The 20,762-nt window shown below is 41.8% G+C and overlaps 1 protein-coding gene across 1 annotated transcript in view; it reads right to left on the bottom strand.

Annotated features, from left to right (window-relative positions):
* LOC124796341 (titin) overlaps positions 1 to 20,762 on the bottom strand; it is a 1,000,763-nt gene that overhangs the window by 815,447 nt on the left and 164,554 nt on the right. The window contains exons 9-10 of the mRNA XM_047260475.1: positions 16,965 to 17,105; positions 1,911 to 2,162 (exon numbers count right to left, since the gene is read on the bottom strand). Of these exons, the coding sequence (XP_047116431.1) occupies positions 1,911 to 2,162; positions 16,965 to 17,105 (393 nt within the window). The remainder of the gene's footprint in view (positions 1 to 1,910; positions 2,163 to 16,964; positions 17,106 to 20,762) is intronic.

Raw genomic sequence — 20,762 nt, 5'->3', positions numbered from 1 at the left:
ACATGGTCAGTACCAAAAGATTTTTATGGCTGAATAACGTAGTCCAGTCTGTGTCACATTAAGGCTGAGTGGTGGCTAGTGTATGTTCTTTATCAGTTCAGTATTGTATATATGGATGTTAACTGTTATATTCAAACTGTGATTAATTGTTGATAGCAAACTTCATAAGATTTTTTTTTTTTAAAAAAAGTGCTGTGAGGCTGCTGTTAGTGTGTCTAACTGGTTAAAGAGCAACCTACAAGAGGCTCTAAAGTGAACATCATATTGTACGCCAAACAACCATACGAATGGAACCATTTCTGTTCACATTGTATATTGACGGTCTTGTAGACATTATTAGTGGGAATGCAGGCTTTCTTGCCAGATTTCTTTTGTGAACTTTTCTTGATTTATCAGCCAAGTTGCGGCTTCATGTTGTCATAATGTTTCAACGAGTTGCCTTCTTGTGAACTTCAGGTGAAGTGTCAGGTTCATGTCCAGCAGTGTTCCCCCAGAAGAGGTGTTGCAGCTGATGGTGGTGTTGGCGGGGGGGGAATCCAGTGGGCTAAAAGGGGGTCCTGGTGTTGCCTGTCTGTTCCGCATGCTACCTCCACTGCTTTCACCTCAGAGCGTTCCTGATTTATTTTTGTTAATGCCACACCCAGTAGGAAGCTCAGTTGGAAACTGTTATCCCAGTTGACAAGATCATCGTGTACTCATGTTTTCACAGCCTCTTTGATGACAGAATCCCTGATCCTATTAGCATGGCACAGCATCTTTGTTCGTTCAAAAACAGTCCAGAAGAAGACACCAAGCACCTGGCATGTCTTCCATCTGCAGGACAAGCTACAGTCAAGATTGCTAGGGTAATGGAGAAGAAATGAAGAAGAAGTTAGCAAAAGTATGGCAGGAATGCACTGACACGAAAGCAGCCGAGGTAACGGGTGAAGTACACACACCAGCTGGACTCGGTGCCCGAACCCCCTCCACCCCCTCCACCCTGCCGCCTTCATCATCCCACACCACTCCTGGCTGCGACATCTCTTCAAGAGGCACTTTCAACATAGCACCACGACTCTGCTTATAACCCAAGAATATTTCATAAATATTAATAGTAACCTCAGACATTTTTGAGGCAATGCAGTTGCCTTTAATGAAATAGTCTAAAAAATTGCACAGATACTCAGTCAGAACATGATAAGATTTCAAAGTAGTAAAAGAATGTCAATAAGCTTTAAATGTTCAGAAATGTAAAATTTTGAACTTCAAAAAACGAAAAAAGATTTTGTATCCTTTAACTACAGTATCAGTGGGCTACAATTAGAATCAGTCAACTCAGAAATTCCTAGGTGTAACAATTTGTAGAGATACGCAATGGGACAATCACATAGACTCAGTCATAGGTAAAGCAAGTGGCGGAATTTGGTTCATTGGTAGAATGCTAGGGAGGCAGTATCAGTCTACAAAAAGAGGCCGCCTTTTTTTAACACACCTCGTGCGATGCATCTTACTTAGAATATTGGTCAAGTGCTTGGGACCTGCACTATATAGAACTTACAGAGACATGAACATATATATTATTGGTTAGTTTGACCTAAGGGAGAATATCACAAAAATGCTGAAAGAACTGAACAGGCAAACACTTGAAGATAGACGTAAACTATCCTGTGAAAACCTGCTTAATAAATTTCAAGATCGAACTGTGCGTGGGAAATCTAGGTATATACCATAACACTCTACATATCGCCCGTCTAGAGAGCGCGAAAACAAGACTAGACTAAGAGCAGCGTACATAGAGGCGTTCGAGCAGTCACTCTTCCAGAATGGGACGGGATAAACTCGTAGTAACTGTCACGCACTTGACAGATTTGCAGAGAATGGATGTGGATGTAGAAATGAAATTCCGATAGAAAAAAAAAAGAGGGTCTGACCTCTACAGAGGTGGTGACCAGCTGTTGCGGCTGCGGCTGCGACTGCTCCTCGGACTGGTCCTCCTCCCACCAGGAGGAGGGCGAGGCCGCGCCGCCGCCGCTGGCGCACTCGGACGCCGTGTGGAAGGACGAGCTGCGCGTGCACGTGCACTCCGAGGCCGTCAGGAAGTCATCGTCCGAGCGCTCGCCGGCCGCGCCGCCGCCGCCGCCGCCCGCGTCGCCGTCGCCAGGCTTCGCGCCCGAGCCCCAGTTCTGCAAGAACGCGTCATCAGCGCAGGGCACAGCTGCCCAGAGGTTGGGCTTCAGTTGCGGCCACCACAACAGAAAATGAGCGCTGACAATTTGCTATAATTGAAAAACTGGATCGCAGGAAAATCGAATCTTTTGAAATGTGTGCTTGGAGAAGGATCCTAACGATTTCAACGACTGAAAAAGTAAAAAATAAAACATTCTTGGAACAAAATTAAATCGTTGAGGACAAAATACTGCACATGACATTAAGAAACTTTGGGGAAATCATGAGAGCAAAAGACACACTAAAAGAAGCTGTAATGCTCGGAAGAACAGGAGGTCGAAGACTTTGAGGAAATCTGAGGAGCAACTGGATGGAGGAAGTGACAGAAAGCACTGGAAAGATCTTGGGAGGATGAGGACAGAAACGATACATAGGACTGAAATGATGGACATCGTACATCGTGTCAACTAGAAGGCGACCTGACTGTAACAAATATGCTGTTTCACACGTCTTTGGTTTCGAAAAGGTTTAGTGTAAAAGTTCGTTTACATAGGCCGCATGCCGTGTTATACATTAATATGTCGCTGGAGTAGTGTTGCCATAAACATGGCATGCAAAAATTCCTCTAGTAGATGGTTTTACAGCTGCACCTTTTTTAGATTTAAGTCAGCTGATAGGTATACCTGCTTAAAGGAAGTTCCTCTGACTAAGGAATCACCTCCAGAGGAGGTCAGGTATCCGAGTAGAGAAGGAATTAGCATATTTTATCAAAATGTAAATGTCGTTTGACTAGTGCCTCCGGTCGGGTAGACCGTTCGCCAGGCGCAAGACTTTCGATTTGACGCCACTTCGGCGACTTGCGCGTTGATGGGGATGAAATGACGATGATTAGGACAACACAATACCCAGTCCCTGAGCGGAGAAAAATCTCCGACCCAGTCGGGAATCGAACCCGGGCCCTTAGGACTGACATTCTGTCGCGCTGGCCACTTTTTTTTTCTTTTTTTAATCTCATTTTGTTCGGTTTTGCTCGTTGCATCTGCTCGGGGCGGACGTTGTAAGACATCCATTGAAGTTCGTTGTTGATCGATTAACTCAATTTTTTTATTACAGAGGGCACGAAACCCTCTGACCAAACACACTGAGCTACCGTGCCGGCTATAAACACTACCTACTGCACTAGCTGTATGGCACGACCACTCAGCTGCCGGGGGCGGACATTTCAGCAAAATATAAGAGGTATTAGAGATAAAGTTAGTCAACAGCTTATAGATGTTGACTCTGACATTATTGGTATATCGAAGCACCACTTAAAAAAAAAGTTGACATGTCAGAAGCTTCCTTTGCCAGGATACAGATTAGATGGCTGTTTTTCAAGGAGTTCCTTGCGGAGTGGGGGTGTGGCCATGTACGCAAAAAACAGTATTCTATTTGAGTCCATAGATGTATCACAGCACTGCACTGAACAGAAATTTGAATGTTGTGCAGGGGCAGTTGAATTTTGTGCAGGTCCCCTCAATCTAACTTACGAGCACTTCTGCTCAAACTAGAGAGGGTTCCTGGTTCACTTTATAGGAAGTACCAGAAATTAGTTATATGTGGTGCCTTCAATATTAATTTTGTATATGATTTTGCAAGAAAAAGGATGTTTGTAGGTTTCCTAAACTCATATGATCTGATGCAGACTGTATTTTTTCCAACTACAGTGCAGGGGGAACAGTGGCACAGCTATAGATAGTATTTTTATTCATTCTTCATAACTAGATGGGCATTCTGTTAGTAAAAGGATGAATGGCCAGTCACATATAATTACAGACTATGTAGGAAAGCTAATCCAACGGCAATAGAGAGTTTTTTAAACCTTGTTAAGGAACGAGAGTGCCAGGATGTTTATAATGCCAATGACATAGATGATAAATATAATGCTTTCTGTAACACATTTCTCATGGTCTTTGAGAGTTGCTTTCCTTTAAAACGTTTTAAACGTGGTACTAGCAGTAAAAGGCAGCCTGGGTGGCTGACTAGTGGGCTAAGGATATCATGTAGAATAAAGTGGGAATTAAGTCAAAATGTTAGAAGTAGTCACAATCAAGCTGCACTAGCCTAGTGCTTGGCAAATGCACAAACATGCAATAAACTTAATAATTAAACTACTAAGCACACAAGTAAATCAAAAGAATCGCCTCTAGTTAGAAGCTCGTACGATAATTCACAAACGAATGATGTACACTCTGTGGTGCTGCCGGCTAGCTAAATTGCCCTACAACTGAACTTACTGTTCAAACAAAACATATGACCGTGGTTGTACAGAAAGTGGAACTATACGCTCCCCAGTTATTTAAAATGCGGAATTGTGCCCAGCAAATACACAAAGTCTAGTAAACTTTCGTCCTTGTGCCACGTAAAAGCAGAGGAGCTGCACTTGCTTCCACTAGTTCACCGTCGTCAATACTGCGGCAGTGCTATGGGCCATGTATTCATAAAAACTGTCGGCCAGGAAACATAATGCTGCAAACTTGGCCGAGAAACTGTAGCTGGCTACATCGCCGAACATATTATGGCCAACAATGTTTCCAGACAACATTTCCATGCCATATTGTCGGCAATGTGAAGTTTCTATGGTTCGTGTAAATGCATCCTAAGTACCAGTCAGTGCACTCCTAGCTAGCATCTTCCTCATTCACTTTCAAAGCAAAATATCTGAAACAATGGTAAGACCCAAACAATGCAGGCTAGTATATTGGCAATCAAACAAATAACTGTGGAGAATAGATACGATTACAGAGAAACTGAATCACAAAATTAAAACAAAAATGAAGGGGACACCCAGCACACACAAACATACAATCTGTCACCATCTTACTGACACAGACACACAGAACATAAACACGTATAACACGAACACACACAACACATAGAAGCACACTTGAGCAAGAAACACAATAACAAGCAAAGGGTACACTCTCACAACAACAAAGCAGCCCGTAGAATAGGTAATATATTCGAAAAACAAGGACTAAAATAGCCTACAGGATAACTCAATACAGAGAAAACTAAGAGCAACCAACACAACCACAGAAAAACACATCTAGTATTTATCAACTGACATGCCAAGACTGCAAAACAGTTTATGTAGGATTGACAAGCAGAAACATTGACATCAGATATACTGAACACAGAAGAGCATTAAAAAGTAACACCTGTCATTTTACATTTGCTGAATACCTTATGGATAGGAAACATAGCCAAACACTGCCTTGAAAATTCTCAAATGCAGCAGCAGCAACAGCAACAACACACAAATACTAATAACTGAAGAGAACTATCAAATACAAAAAGTCATAATTGAAGTTCTTTGCCCTCAAAGAACTATCAGACAACACCAACCCATAAACACCCGGAACCCCCTCTTCAGAACACACACACACACACACACACACACACACACACACACACACAAAATCTTCCACATAAACATAATATTAGTTAATGGTAGGCATAACCATGACATGCCCAATCGTAAGATTTTCGAAGTAAATAACTGTTTTACATTAAGTTCTGTATGGTAGCAGATTACAAACTTTGAAAGAAAACAACTGCTTTAAGGGGACACGGAATCGGATTTTGGGTTAAAAAATCGATTTTCGTTTTATTTAAGTGTTATATTACGCCAAGTTTGCTCTTTAAAATGACGTATCATACATAGCTCTACTAGAATTATAACTATTTTATTTTTATAGATTTGTGAAATCGGGTATTGCGCTTTAGTTATACATGTCTCTCATGGCTGAACATAACTTTTCGGCAGTACATTTATGTGACATGAATTCAAATATCGTGCTTTCCAGCGACTCTATATACACTGTTTGTACGAAAATGTTTCCCTCTGGTTTCCTCAAGTTACTCTTTGACTTTGTTTGTAAACAGTGTGCTATATGAAAGTTGTTGTTGTCGAGTTATTTCGTATTTGTGCTTCATTTTTCTCAGTGAAAATGCCTAGAGATGGAGCAAAAGTGTTTAAAAAGCGCGATAACTGGCAAAAGAAAATAAATAATGATTCATTAGCAGCGCATAACAATCATCACTGTTGGAAAACGTGAGTCCACTTACGACTGATTTGTGGAATGAACTTACTCCAAACGAAAACAGTTCTTCTCATAAAAAACTAAGAGATTTGCTAGAGAAATATAATTTACTTGATAAAGGGAAAGAAGTTTTTGAATTCTTTGATACGAGTATATTGTGCGAAGCTCTTGAAAACAGCATGTGCTGCAAAAAATGTCAAGGAAACGTTTCTCTGAAAGCAGAACCCGATGTTGGCCTGGCTGCCCAGTTTAATTTAATATCCAGTGTTTGTAAGTACAGCTGTAAGTTACCAAGTTCTGTTTTAGTAACTGTAAATAATGGATACAAGAAAACTGAACTTTATAGTGTACATATTAGATTAGTTTATTGATTGCGAGCAATTGGTAAGGGCAAAGCAGCTGCTGATATCCTATGTGGTGTTCCAAATCTTCCAAGCGTACCTTCGAAGTTTGATGCTTACAACTATGTACTGGGATCTGGAGTTGTTGCACGGAAGGTAGCTGTGGAAGAAGCAGTGGAAGAAAATGATGGCAGTGGTGATCGCACAGTTGCTTTTAATGGCGCGTGACGGAAAAGGGGTCACACCTCTAACAATGGTGTTGTAACAGCAAATAGTGTTGACACTGGCAAGGTTATTGATGTTGCAATAATGTCTAAATACTGTAGATGCATAGACAAGCTGAAAAATGAAAATATTGATGACTGTGTTCCTAATTATTACGATAGTAGTGGCGGCATGGAGGTTGCTGGGATGAAAACAATTTTTCTCTGCTCTTCAGTGTGGTATAAAGTTCGCAATGTCAAGTATCTGGGAGATGGTAACTCTAAAGCATTCAAAGAAGTTTTGGAAAGCAAACCATATGGGAATAGTGTAATATAAGCAAACTTCAATGTGTAGGACATATGCAGAAGACAATGGGTGCCAGGCTGAGAAGTTTAAATCAGTTATGAAAGGGAAAAAAACTAGATGATGGGAAAACCTTGCATGGCAAAGAAAGACTTACTGATTCCATAATAGACCACATTCAGAATTGGTACGGCCTAGCAATCAGGCAAAATACAGGCAATCTTGAAGGAATGAAGCAAGTTATATGGACTTTGTATTTCCACACTGCATCCACAGATGAGCATCAAGAACATGGTTTGTGCCCCAAAGGTGTAAAGAGCTGGTGTAAATACAATAGGGGACTTACAACTGGAGAGAAATACATTCACCACCACAGTCTACCATTAGCCATCATAGAAGAAATAAAGCCCATTTTCAGAGATCTGGCTGACAGAAGTCTTCTGATGAAATGTCTTCACGGAAAAACGCAGAACCCCAACGAGTGCTTGAATAGTGTCTTCCAAAAACAGTGTTCGTCCGAATTGATACACTAAATTTTGGTGTGTATGATGCTGTGGCAATCTTCAATCTTGGGAATATAACTAAATGCCAGGTCCTTCAAAAGTTAGGTTTGCGTGTTGGTTCCCGCACAGTACGTGCTATGTCGAATTTATATCAGCACAGACTAAGGCATGCTGACAATAGAATCAAGACATTAGTGGAAAAAGCAAGACAGGTGCAGAGGGGTGCCAAAAGAAGACTTGAAGATGATTATGAAGACTTTGAAGGGGGTATTAACTATGGATCAGGAATGGTTTAATCTTCTTTCCCCGTTTCCTGTAAATTTACTTTCTACTTCTTCTAGGAACATTATCTCAGGTACTGGTGAACCTAGAAGTCTGAAATTTTTATGACTTAGTCACTTCGGTTTCTTTTACACGCTGAAACAACGATTCTTTAATTACTTGATTTACAAAAGACTTAGGGGTGATAATCTAGTAAAAAGCGATGAAAAAATTTACTTAAAAATAAATGTTAAGTATCTCTGTAAGAAAATACTTTGACAATAAACTGTTGTTTCAGTATTGTAATAACATATCAATACACATAGAGTAACAATTTTCTCTCTCTATCTCCAGTAGTTTGTGGGGAAATGTTCCCTATAGTAGGCATATTTTAACATTGCGGGGATAGGCGATTCCGTATCCCCTTAAATTTTATAATATGCAGGAAATCCACAGCATATGGTGTTAAGGTATACATACAAAATTTTTTCAAATGCATAATTAATTTCTTAAAAACTCAAATTGGGAACTGGAGGAGAGGTACTAGCAGAACTGAATCTGTCAGAGTAGGTCGTGAGTCCTGCGTGGATAGCTCAGGTTCCAGGTTCGAGTCCCACTCCAGCACACAGTTTAAAATCTGCCAGGAAGTTCCAAAACAGCGCAAACTCCTGTGGAGAGTGAAAGGTACATTGTGGCCCAAGTACTACCTACAGATAAGTAAAGACGAAGAAGATCGAGGAACCTGGCAGATAGTACAATGACTAACACAGTGATGAAACTCGTGTAAAACCAGTGCTGGAGATACAGAATAGCAGAGAGAATTTCACGACGAGCATCTTCCGCTTTAGCGACTGACGCCACCAAGACGGGAGCAGCAGAGGAGCAGTCAGACATTACGCACTAGGCACTTGGGAGAGACCTCGTCGAAGCAAAGGGCGCGCTGACGCATCGTCGAGAAGGGGAGCGCAGCTGCAGGTGCGTTCTGTTCTGAGAAGGGAGCGGTTTGCGGCGATGACGGCGCGGCCTAAGCGCGGCCTGTGAGTGCCGGGACTCCACATCCGCTGCGCGGCGCAGGCGCAGGTGCGAGCAGACCCGTCATGTCAAGTTAGCACCCGGCTTTCAACAAATATACATTTATTTCAGAGTTCTTCATAAGTATACTATACTTCTAGAGTTCTCTGTACATAATTCTAATGGTTCTGCAGAATTGCGCAAAGAAAACAATAGTACTAGGTAAAATTTTAATCTTGTAAAGAAAATTAATAGCCATATTTGCGAAAAAAATAATAATCATGTTTCCCCAAGCGTTCTATAGAAAACCCTAATGACATTTTTTGTGCAGAAAATGGTTTATGAGGTAATAGGTGTAACGAGGGAACCATTTCCACAGTCATGTGAAGTAGGCATCCAATTTTCGAGAAGTACACATCTTTTTCAGAGTTATTAGTAGCTAGGCTATAGTTACAGAGCTGTGGTGTAAAAATTTCTAATAGTTCTGTAGATTTTACGGAAAAATTTTGATCATAGTTCTGAATAGCTGTGAAGTTGGCAACCTATTTTCGAGAAATATACATTTTTTTGGAGTTCTTTATAGATATACTATAGTTCTAGAGTCCTCTGTACATTTTTGAACAGTTCTGTAGAATTTCGGGAAGAAAACAGTAATAGGGAAAATTGTAACGTTGTAAAAAATTATTTGCCAGTTATTTGTGGATACAATTCTGAATAGCTTCCCAAGAGTTCTGCAGAAAAACTTAATGTCATTTTTTTTGTGCATGTAATTGTTTATGAGGTAACTGGAATAATGAGGGACCTGTTTTCACCACAAAAAATATACTAAATCACACTAGAGTTCTGATGACAGTTCCGATAATAGTTCTGGATAACACCGCAACAGTTTTATCGAAAAATCTAATGTAATTTCTTGTGAATGTAATCGTTTATAACTGCAATAATGTGGGACCTACTTCACTAATATATAGCTTTTCGTTCGGAAGCTGATCTTTGTTGCCCTAGTTGTAATGGGTGGATGTAGATGCAAGTGGGCACACATCGTGTCAGACTGCTGACAAACCCAGGAATCTAACGGTAATTGCCATTTTCGTCTACTTATTGCGTCGTATTACAAAGTCTTTGATGTTCTTTGCTACAAATAAGTACCGTATATGAAGATAGCTCTCTCTATAAAGTGCTTTCACGAACTCCTGTTACTTCGATGTTCGATACATACTGGAATGTTCGAACGTTTAGAAAGACAGTTTTTCTCATAGAGGAGTTCAGAGGCGTCATACAATTCAAGCATCTTTCGCACCTTCATATGTTCATCGTCAGGGCTGGAAAACACGTATACGGATAGGCTCTTGTTCGCTTGGAGGAGGTAATTAATACAATTTGCGTCAGATGAAAAAACACACACTTATTGGAGCACCAGTCAACAGTACTCGGAAATCATCTCTTCGATGAGTGGATGAGTACTACCGTGGATTCTGCTTATGGTGCTACAGATGCCGCAGAGTGTCGTTTGGCGAAGATAAATCTGGGCCACGTCTCTGGATGCGAAGTGTGTGTGTGGGTGTGTAGAGGGGACAGAGAGAGAGAGAGAGAGAGAGAGATGGAGCCCTGAGAGCTTGCAACTTTGAGTTGCCTGTTGTCTGCTCACTAGAAGGGATCCCAACCGATGCTTAATTGCCTAAAATAAAGGTTGTTAGTAGACAAAATCAACATTCTTAGGTGATCTGATTAATTTATGCAAACAATACCTGTTACAGCTCAGGAACTTTGCATATCATTAATTTGATTCTTTTATCCCCACGTTGTTTTGCCTTCAACAGATGTCATTGATGAAAAGCCTTGTATTCATCTGTATGTCGTCTCAAAAGAGACATAGGCCTGTGTAACTATGTACAAATGTTCTGAGCTCTAGGAAATGTTCACAGCGTAGTACGCCAGAGATTAGTCATGGCAGAATTCTTCGAGGACTTCAGTTCATAGTTTGGTGGGCCTTATTTTTGTTTATATCACAGCCATCACGAACAGGCTTTTGCATTGTCTGTTGAAGTACTCTTCCACATAATAGGAGGCTACAAAACACAAAGTCAGACTAACAAAAAGAAATGAAGCTTGTGCTGAGTCTGACGTACGGAAGGAATACGTGACATAGAAAAAGAGAGAAGGCAGAAAAAGACAAATTATATTTGCTAAAGTAAGTTGTGAAGAGTTGGCGATGACATACGGGTCATATGAAACTTCTTTAGCGTTAGTAAAAATAACCTCCTGTCTGATCGGGAAGATAAACTTGGTCTTCAAGTGTTTTGCTCGCCCTCTTGGTAATAAGAGTATTGAAATGAAAGTGAAAAAACTGCTATCAAGGCAAACAGTAAGGAGTCGAAACGAGGAAGTCAGGACGTGTCTTAGCAACTGGAAGACCTTGTCACTTCTTACACTTTTTCTCTCTAGCTTTGGATGGACCAACGGACATACGCGATTTTGCCCAGTATATGGTTTTTATAACTGGAATTGATGTTAATTTTAATGTCTTCGAAGATCTTTAGAGTCTGGAAGCACTGCATACTAAAACTATAGACTCAGCAGAAGTACCTGAAAAATTAAAATTATACCTACAAAAATTTAAAAGTATATTATAGTAAAGCCATCAACGTGTGTACTGACGGAGAGCCGTCAAAGATAGGTAGAATCAACAGCACTGCAAGTCTTGCCGGGAAACTAAATCTTCCTGTACTGAAATATCACTGCAGTATACACCAAAAGTCATTGTGTGGAAAACCTTAAATATGCAGCATGTTATGTCAACGGTTCTGAAATGTATGAATGAGCGTAGAGCTACGGCATTAAGTACACGACATTTCAGAGGGTACTGTGAATTGCTGGATTTGGAGTATGGCGAACTTGTCCTAGATTTTGAGACGCAGTATTATTAAAGGAAAGCTTCTGAAAACAATCTGGAACTTGGAAGATACTGATTCTGATTTTTTACAACAGGGAAATACACTACCTGAAAAGTGAACCCTATGACATGACAAGAAGCATCTGGATTTGGCATTTTTAGTTGAAGTTAATTGCCATCTCCAAGCTTAAATTTAAAACTAGAAGACAAAAACATCAGTCCATTTGAAATTGTATTAAAGCTGATCACCTCTCATTTATAAAATGAGGATCTGAGTCAACTTCCATACCGGAAACAGCATAGTGAATCTGCTGCGGACAACAGAAATTTTACCAAGTACACTGTAAAACGTAAATACTGCGAGAGTCATTTGAAAATCCTTTTCATAAGTTTTAAACCGATTTTTAGTTAGTTAACAAAATACAGTGCAGATTCCTAGTGACACAGAAAGAGAGCTGATTGGTTTAAAGAAAGTTACACTGTTAAAAATGAAATATGATAAGCTTTTTTTCTGTCGAAAAGATTCTGCCCTAATTAATTTTTGGCATTCATTTTTCTGTGAACATTTTCTAGACCTAAGAACACTTGTTCATAGTTATACAGGCGTATGTGTCTTTGAGACGACGCACAGACAAATACAAGGCTTTTAATCCATGACATTTATTAAAGGCAAAACCATGTGTAGATAAAAGAATCAAATTAAAGGTATGCAGAGTTCCTGAGCGGTAACAGATGTTGTTTACATACGTTAATGAAATAATTTAAAAATGTTAAGTAAGTCTACAAACAGCCTTTATTTTAGGCTATTATGCATAGGCTGGGACACTTCTAGTGAGCAGAGACAGCTCCAAGTTCCAAGCCCTTAGCGCTCACATCTCACTCCAAGCTCTCTCTCTCTCTCTCTCTCTCTCTCTCTCTCTCTCTCTCTCTCTCTTTGCATCCATAATCTGGGCCAGAATTATCTTCACTAGACGACACACACTGGCAGCCGAAGCACCATAAGCATCCTATCCGTGTTTGCCAGCAGTGACAATGAACGTATGAAGGTACAAATGGTGCCTGAACTGTCTGACGCATTTGAACTCTTCTGTGAAAAAACTAGCATATGTCTCTCTGAATGTTAGAAAATGCCAGTAGGTATCGAAATTTGAAGTAACAGGAGTTTGTGAAAGCACTTGATAGAGAGCGCTACCTTCAAATCCCGTACTTATCGTAGCAAAGAATATGAAATTAAATTAAGAACATTGTAATACAATGCAATAAGTAGACCAAAAAAGGCAACTACCGTTAGATTGCTGGAGTTGTCAGCAGTCGCATACATAGGGACAGTCGACGCGTTGTGTGCCCAATTGTACCTGCATCCAGCGATCACAACTGGGGGTAGAAAGCTCAGCCGCAGAACGAGAAGCTGTATATTAGTGAAGGGGTCCCGTATTATTGCAATTATAAACGATTACCTTTAAAAGAAGTTACATTAGAATTTTCGATAAAGTTCTCATGAATGATTACCTACTCAAAAATATGTCATTAAGGTTCTCTGTGGAACTCTTGGGGAATTATTCAGAATTGCGATCACAGTTTTATTTTCCAAGTTTGGCAATTAATTTTTGTGCAGTATTTAAATTTTTCCGATTACTAGTGTCTTCTTCGCGAAATCCTTCAAAACTATTTAAATTTTGTACAGAGAACTGTAGAACTCTGGCATACCTAAGAAGAACCCTGAAAATAATGTATATTTCTCGAAAGTCGGGGCCAACTTCACCAGACAGAGCAGAGTCTGCAGCTGCTGCCCCCCCCCCCCCCCCCCGCCGCCCACGCAGCCAGCCGAAACGCTCCTCTGCCCCACACAGGGGGGCAGCGCGCGGCGCGGCGCGGGTCAGGGGAGGGCGGCGCGCCGCCTGCCGCCTGCGTCGAGGCCTCAGCTCTCAGCTCTTTCCTCCGTCATCCCGAAGAACCGAACGAAGAGACTCGTTTACAAATACGCTGCTGCCCATTAGAATTGCAACACCATTGCAAATTGAAGGCGGCACTCGTCAAACGTCAGATTACGTGCCTGGACATGCCAATTATTGGCGTTTCCGCGCAACTGCACGAAAGGGATAGTAGTAACGTCGTTTACAATCTTTATAAAAAGGAAACTCCGCGAATACGCCCTGAAGACCAGGAGATACTCGATCAAAAACCGTGTCATCGTCAGTCATTCATCATTCGATACAGGATGCCTTTCAACAAGATAACAAAAGATCTCGATAGAGACGGTGTTCGACAGTTGCCCTACCCAGCATGTTCTCCAGATTCTGATAAAGGGTGGCTGAGAGATCGGCATCCCACCATTTATCAGACACAACGAGCGACAGTGTTGAAGCAGCCCGGAGTACCGTGCATGCATTGATTATCCAAGCTCAGTTCGACTCGACGCACTGCACGGTTAGAGACGTTGTTTTTACCAGAGCTGGCGGTTCTTTGCACTAAATTTAGCAATTTTTCTGCTCTCAAAACACTCAAAAATTTAATAACGTATGTTTACTACTATGTTGTACATCACAGTAACTAAAATTTAGTCATTTGCTATCCTTCTTGCTGTTGCAGTTTTAATGGCCGCAGTGAAGATTTGTCCTCGTGCGTACTTATGACCTATCTGGTCCTAAGTTCCCTGTTTCATAATTAATTTAGTGATACTATTGTCTCTTGTGCAAGTGGAATTAGAGATGTCTACAAGTAGCAGAAAAATTCATGTTAATAACAGTTGTCGAATCGAGGAAAATTTGACAAACAATTACCGTGCGGCGGCTAAGACCATAAAACCGCCACCAGTTTGCGTCGTGGCCGCGGAAGTGTGTCCATCTACCTTGTCTTTTCCTAGCTACGTCCTGTTAGGGTAAAAAGTGCCGACAGTGATTAAGCAAGCTTAATTGCTTAAATTGGGCAATGCTAGACAAAACTTCGAATCATACGAAGCCGGCTACGTCAGATCAGACTTTTCTGTGGTGTGTACCGGATAAAGCTTGACTACTACTACGTGTAATACAATGACTTTAACTTGCTAAGGGGATAAGCTGCACCACAGATGCACTAGTGCAGTGAGATGTCGACGCCGAGGTTCCACAAGGTCCATTGTCGTTGTTAAGGAAGTCTAATTTTTGCTGATCGACAGGTACATTCATCGAATACTGGACAACGTCCAGTATGCGTGTGAAAGCCGCGCTGTTGGACACACATATGTCATGACCACTTAGCGGACAAACTTAAGGGGTGCATTTCTTATTGGATAGTTGCCGCTTTGTTGCCGTAATTCTATAATACTGCATTTCTTAATTACGGTTATTTATCAAATTTTGGTCGAATTCTTGTGCTCTATCAAGCTTTGATCTTAACAACGTCGTTTTTTTCATGCAGTCCATATCTACGTCAGTGAAATTTCACAAGTCTTTTTCTTAAGTAAAAAGCTTATATAATTTTTTTGCATATGTTTATTGCCTTTCTTGATGATGCAGCTTTGTTTAGCTAAACATTTAGTGGAAATGCTATGAATAGTATTCGCAATTTTTTTGTAGTTCCTATACGTGCAGTAGTTTACTCCTACCCTTTTTAGTAATAAGACCCCCTATATTCCTACAGTATGCTAGCAGATGTTGATCTGAGTGTATTCCGATAGTGGTAGCCACCACAAGATTATGTTGAAACTTCCTGGCAGATTAAAACTGTGTGCCCGACCGAGACTCGAACTCGGGACCTTTGCCTTTCGCGGGCAAATGCTCTACCACCTGAGCTACCGAAGCACGACTCACGCCCGGTACTCACAGCTTTACTTCTGCCAGTACCTCGTCTCCTACCTTCCAAACTTTACAGCAGCTCTCCTGCGAACCTTGAGTTCGAGTCTCGGTCGGGCACACAGTTTTAATCTGCCAGGAAGTTTTATATCAGCGCACACTCCGCTGCAGAGTGAAAATCTCATTCTGGAAACATCCCCCAGGCTGTGGCTAAGCCATATCTCCGCAATATCCTTTCTTTCAGGAGTGCTAGTTCTGCAAGGTTCGCAGGAGAGCTTCTGTAAAGTTTGGAAGGTAGGAGACGAGGTACTGGCAGAAGTAAAGCTGTGAGTACCGGGCGTGAGTCGTGCTTCGGTAGCTCAGGTGGTAGAGCATTTGCCCGCGAAAGGCAAAGGTCCCGAGTTCGAGTCTCGGTCGGGCATACAGTTTTAATCTGCCAGGAAGTTCCATATCAGCGCACACTCCGCTGCAGAGTGAAAATCTCACTCTGGAGACAAGATTATGTTGTCTTGCGTGACCTAAAGGAGTTTTTTATCCGAAATTTTTTCTGTAGTTTTCCTTTATTTTGATTTTCAGGTGCAAGTACAGTCCGATTAAGGAACAAAATACCGTTTTACGACCATATGATAGAAAATTTAAAAGTTTGTCAGTTGTAATTCTTTTAAATGTGTATGAATACGTATTTTACAATTAATAAGCTTAAAGAAGATAGGGATTTTGTGCTCAAATATTAACGAGATCATTTTGTTGTCGATTTACAGTACAGTTAATTGCGATATTTACGTCGCTTATGGATGTGGAAGGTGGAAGTGCCTGGTGATATGTTGATTGTTGTGAAGGACCTGGGTTTGGAAACTGAAGGTAGGGAAAAGTGATATGTGAAAGAAATATGTGGGTGAATGGTTTAGTGAGTTTATGAGGTTGATGTTACGAGAAGGGCGCAAGTAGGATAGGTGAATACGTGAGTATGTGTTCCTGAGGAGCAAGGTTCTCCGAGCCGAAAGTATCTCTGATAGGCGGGAAGAAGAAAGGGTCTGCTGGATGTCGTAGACTGGATGTATTTCAGAGTCAGGAGCGATAGATAGTATATGTCTGACTGAGAGAGGAAGTGGAAGTCAGTACAAGAGAGGTTGGGTACATGTGTTGGTACAAACGTAACGAGGACCACAATTCCAGAAGAGCAGAAATACGACATAATTTTCGTTACCAGGTGTACAAGAGGTATAGAGCATTCGAATTCATCTGATGTGTTGAATGGAAAGGAACTTTTCAACGTGATGCAGGGTTAGTATTGGGGAATGTACATAAACTTAGAAAACAAGGTAGCGAACATATCGTTCAATGATGTGAACATATTTGCAAAAATCTATGCTACATTGACATAGGTAAGCGGGAGACCGGTTAGAAGTGGGGAGAGGGTGGCTGTGCTCCGCCCGCTGCCTGCTCACCTCGGAGTCGAGCACGCGTCGTACGCTGACGTCGCCGGCGCAGAGCGCGGCGTCCAGCCGCTCCGCCAGCTCTGCCACCTCGGCGAGGCGCTCCGAGATGGCGTCGACGGCGGTCGCGTTGCCGCCGGGGCCCTCCTGCTGCTGCCGCTGCTCCTCGTCCTCTTCATCCTCCCTGCGGGCACAGCGCGGCGCAGGCACTAAGTCTGGTGAAGCACGTCACACACCAAAGAAAACAAAATCTGCAGCTATTCTGAGAACAGAAACTTAATCTCTTCTTCCCCTTTTGCTTTTAGGTCTGGTCTGTCCACTACTATAGCTGAAAACTCTCTACTCACAGATTCTCAAATGTTCTGAAAGCCATTGCTTTACATCCGAGGTGTCCACGGCAACAAACATTCTTCAGTCAAATCAAAGCTGTCGGTTAGACCGTCAGCGAGAGCAGCACCGCTAGTTCCTGCTACTAATAAGGCGAGTACACCGTTCGCTTGTTACATATTTTTACGAGCTTCAAATAGGAGCGACTTATTTTCAGCTATCTGGGTGTGAAGTTATTCATATGAGTAATAAAAGAAATCAGCTAAATTTCGATTACGCGATAAGTCACACAAATCTGAAGGCTGTAAATTCAGCTAAATACTTAGGGATTACAATTACTAATAACCTAAATTGGAACGATCACATAGATAATAATGTGGGTAGAGCAAACCAAAGACTGCGATTCATTGGCAGAACACTTGGAAGGTGCAACAGGTCTACTAAAGAGACTGCTTACACCACGCTTGTCCGCCCTATTCTGGAGTATTGCTGTGCGGTGTGGGATCCGCATCAGGTGGGACTGCCGGATGACATCGAAACAGTACAAAGAAGGGCAGCTCGTTTTGTATTATCGCGAAATAGGGGAGATAGTGTCATAGACATGATACGTCAATCGGAGTGGCAGTCATTAAAACAAAGGCGTTTTTCGTTGCGACGGGATCTTCTCATGAAATTTCGATCACCAGTTTTCTCCTCTGATTGCGAAAACATTCTGTTGGCACCCACCTACATAGGGAGAAATGATCATCGCGATAAAATAAAGGATCAGGGCTCGCACAGAAAAATTTAAGTGCTCGTTTTTCCCGCATGCCGTTCGAGAGTGGAACGAAAGAGAGACAGCTTGAAGGTGGTTCATTCAACCCTCTGGCAGGCACTTTATTGTGAATAGCAGAGTAATCACTTAGATGTAGATGTAGAAAGCTGCTACGAAGGCAAAGAGGGCTTAACTACAAATGTATATGTAGCCAAAGCCTCACAGACAAACAGAAACCGAACGAAGCCGAAATTAGCGTATGGAGAGCCATGCACCGAGCGTTCATCGAATTCAATAGTAAAATTCCATCTACCGACTTGAAAGAAAACCCTATCAGGTTTTGTTCTTACGTTATATCAGTAAATGAATCGAAACCATCTGTCCAGACACAGTGTGACATACGGCATCGACGCGGAGGATGACAGAGGCAGGATAGAAATACTAAACGCTTTTTGTCCAAAACTGTTTCACTGACGAACATCATAGTGTACGTCCTCCTTTAAATTTGTGCAGACACCAATATGATATAAACCGTATTAAGTGAGCATGGGATAGGAAAGCAACTGTATTCCGTCAGCAGACGAAGGCCACTGGGCGTGAGGGGATACCAATACAATTCTAGGAGGGCATGATAAAAAATAATACCTCTGTTTTTTTTTTTTTTTTTTTTTTTGACTTTGCGGCTTTGCTGAGCAGGTTGCAACCCTCAGCTGCTAGAGGCTTCCGAACTGCAGCGTGTAACATGGCGGTGTGTAACGCAAATATGTCGGTGTATGAGAAACAGTGTGCTGTAATCGAGTTCGTAATTCGAAGAGTTCGTCCACACACGGAGCACGCTCACATTTAGCGCGACAATGACAGATAGCACACGAGCGCAGCTAGATCTGCAACAATCCAACGCCATTGATTCATTGTCATCGATGATCCTCCGTACAGTCCCGACTTCTACCCATCCAGTTTTCTTCTGTTTCCAAAAAGGACTTCACTATCATAGTGATGAAGCGGTACAAGCAGAGGTGATGTTCTGGCTCCGTCGGCAAAATCAGACATTCTACTGTGACGGTATGAACAAACTGGTCTCTCGTTGGGAGAAATGGGTTCATCGCCAGGGCTAATATGCTGACAAATGAATATGTAGATATGAAGAATAAGGATTCAGAATGTTAATAACGTTTGTTTTACGTGAAAAGCTTTAAGTGTTTTCATATAAAAAATTCGGAGGCATTACTTTTCAGCCAGTATACGAAAGAACTTGTTTCTCTTCTAGTCGTGGCGTACCGCAGGTCGCTAGAGGACCGAAGCGGAAAAACGCAGAGGTCATTCCCGTTTTCACGAAGGGTCGTCGAACAAATCCAGAAAACCATAGGCCTGTATCTCTGATGTCGTCCTGCTGTAGAATTTTGGAACATCTTTTATGCTCGCATTTTATCACATTTCGGAAAGCCGAAAATGTCTTCTGTACGAATAAATATGGGTTCCGGAAACAACTACCATATGTTTTCCTTCACGAGACGTAGATATCAGTAGCTACCGGCGTCCAGTTTGATGTCGTGTTCCCTGACTTCCAGAACGCGTTCGATACAGTTTCGAACTGCCGTCCCATGAACAAAATACGAGCGCAAGGAATACGGGAACAGCTGTGTAATTTGGATTGAAGTCTTCGTACCAAACAGAACACACCGTGTCATTCTTCAGACATAAAAGTAGCTTCGTGCGTACCCGAAGGTAACGTTGTTGTTTTCACAATGTATACAAATCACCTGCCCGATGATGCTCTTGCACACAGAGATGTCGCAACTCTAGAAAACGCTGGAAAACCTTCAGAAGGTCGACACATATTGCAGTGTTAGCAGTTGACCCTCAACGTAGAGAAATGTAACGTATGAGCACAAAGACTCATTACTGTACGATTACACAATTCGAGAAGAATCACTGGAAGGAGCCACAACCATTAAATATCTAGGAGTATACGAACGAAGCAATTTAAAGTCATACATGCACACAAAACTAATAGCACGTAATACAGATGCCAGACTGGGATTCACTTGAAGGATCCACAGGAAATGTAGTCCACCCCACAAGGAGGTAGCTTACAAAACCCTCGTTCGACTAGTGGTTGAATATTGCTTGTCAATCTGGGATCTGTGCGAGACAAGATTAATAAAGGCAACAGAGCAGATCCCAAAGAGGAGCAGCGCGTTTCGTTACAGGTTCGTGTAGTAAGCACCAAAGCGTCGATGAGATTCTGAGCCAACTCTGTGGCAGACACTACAAGAGAGGCGTTCTGCATCACTGTGTGGTTAAGTTCCTAGAGTGCACGTCCCTAGAAACGTCAGCCAGTATAGTGCCTCCTACTACGCATGTCTCGCGAAGAGACCACGACGGTAAAATTAGAGAGACTCGAGATCATATGGAGGCTTACTGGCCATCGTTCTTCCTGCCAACTATTCTCGACTGAACTGGGAATGGGGGAGGTGACGGTGTTGCACAAAGTACCCTCTGCCACACACTATGAGGTGACTTTCTGAGTAGAGATGTAGATGTAGCTGTAGCTGTAGAAATAAACTGTACAGGGTCATACTATCATTGTTCATGTCTTGTAGATATAATGCACACGAATACCCACATGATTTGTATTAGCTTCTGTTGTGGCACTTTGTATTTTATATGATTGATACACATAACGTTTCGTAGGTACGAAAGAAGTCGCTCAAATACAGGATGCAGAG

The sequence above is a fragment of the Schistocerca piceifrons genome, chromosome 4 (assembly GCF_021461385.2).
Source record: "Schistocerca piceifrons isolate TAMUIC-IGC-003096 chromosome 4, iqSchPice1.1, whole genome shotgun sequence".
Taxonomy (NCBI): Eukaryota; Metazoa; Arthropoda; class Insecta; order Orthoptera; family Acrididae; genus Schistocerca; species Schistocerca piceifrons.
Note: the sequence above shows the minus strand (reverse complement) of the source record. Positions and strands in the feature narration are given on the sequence as shown.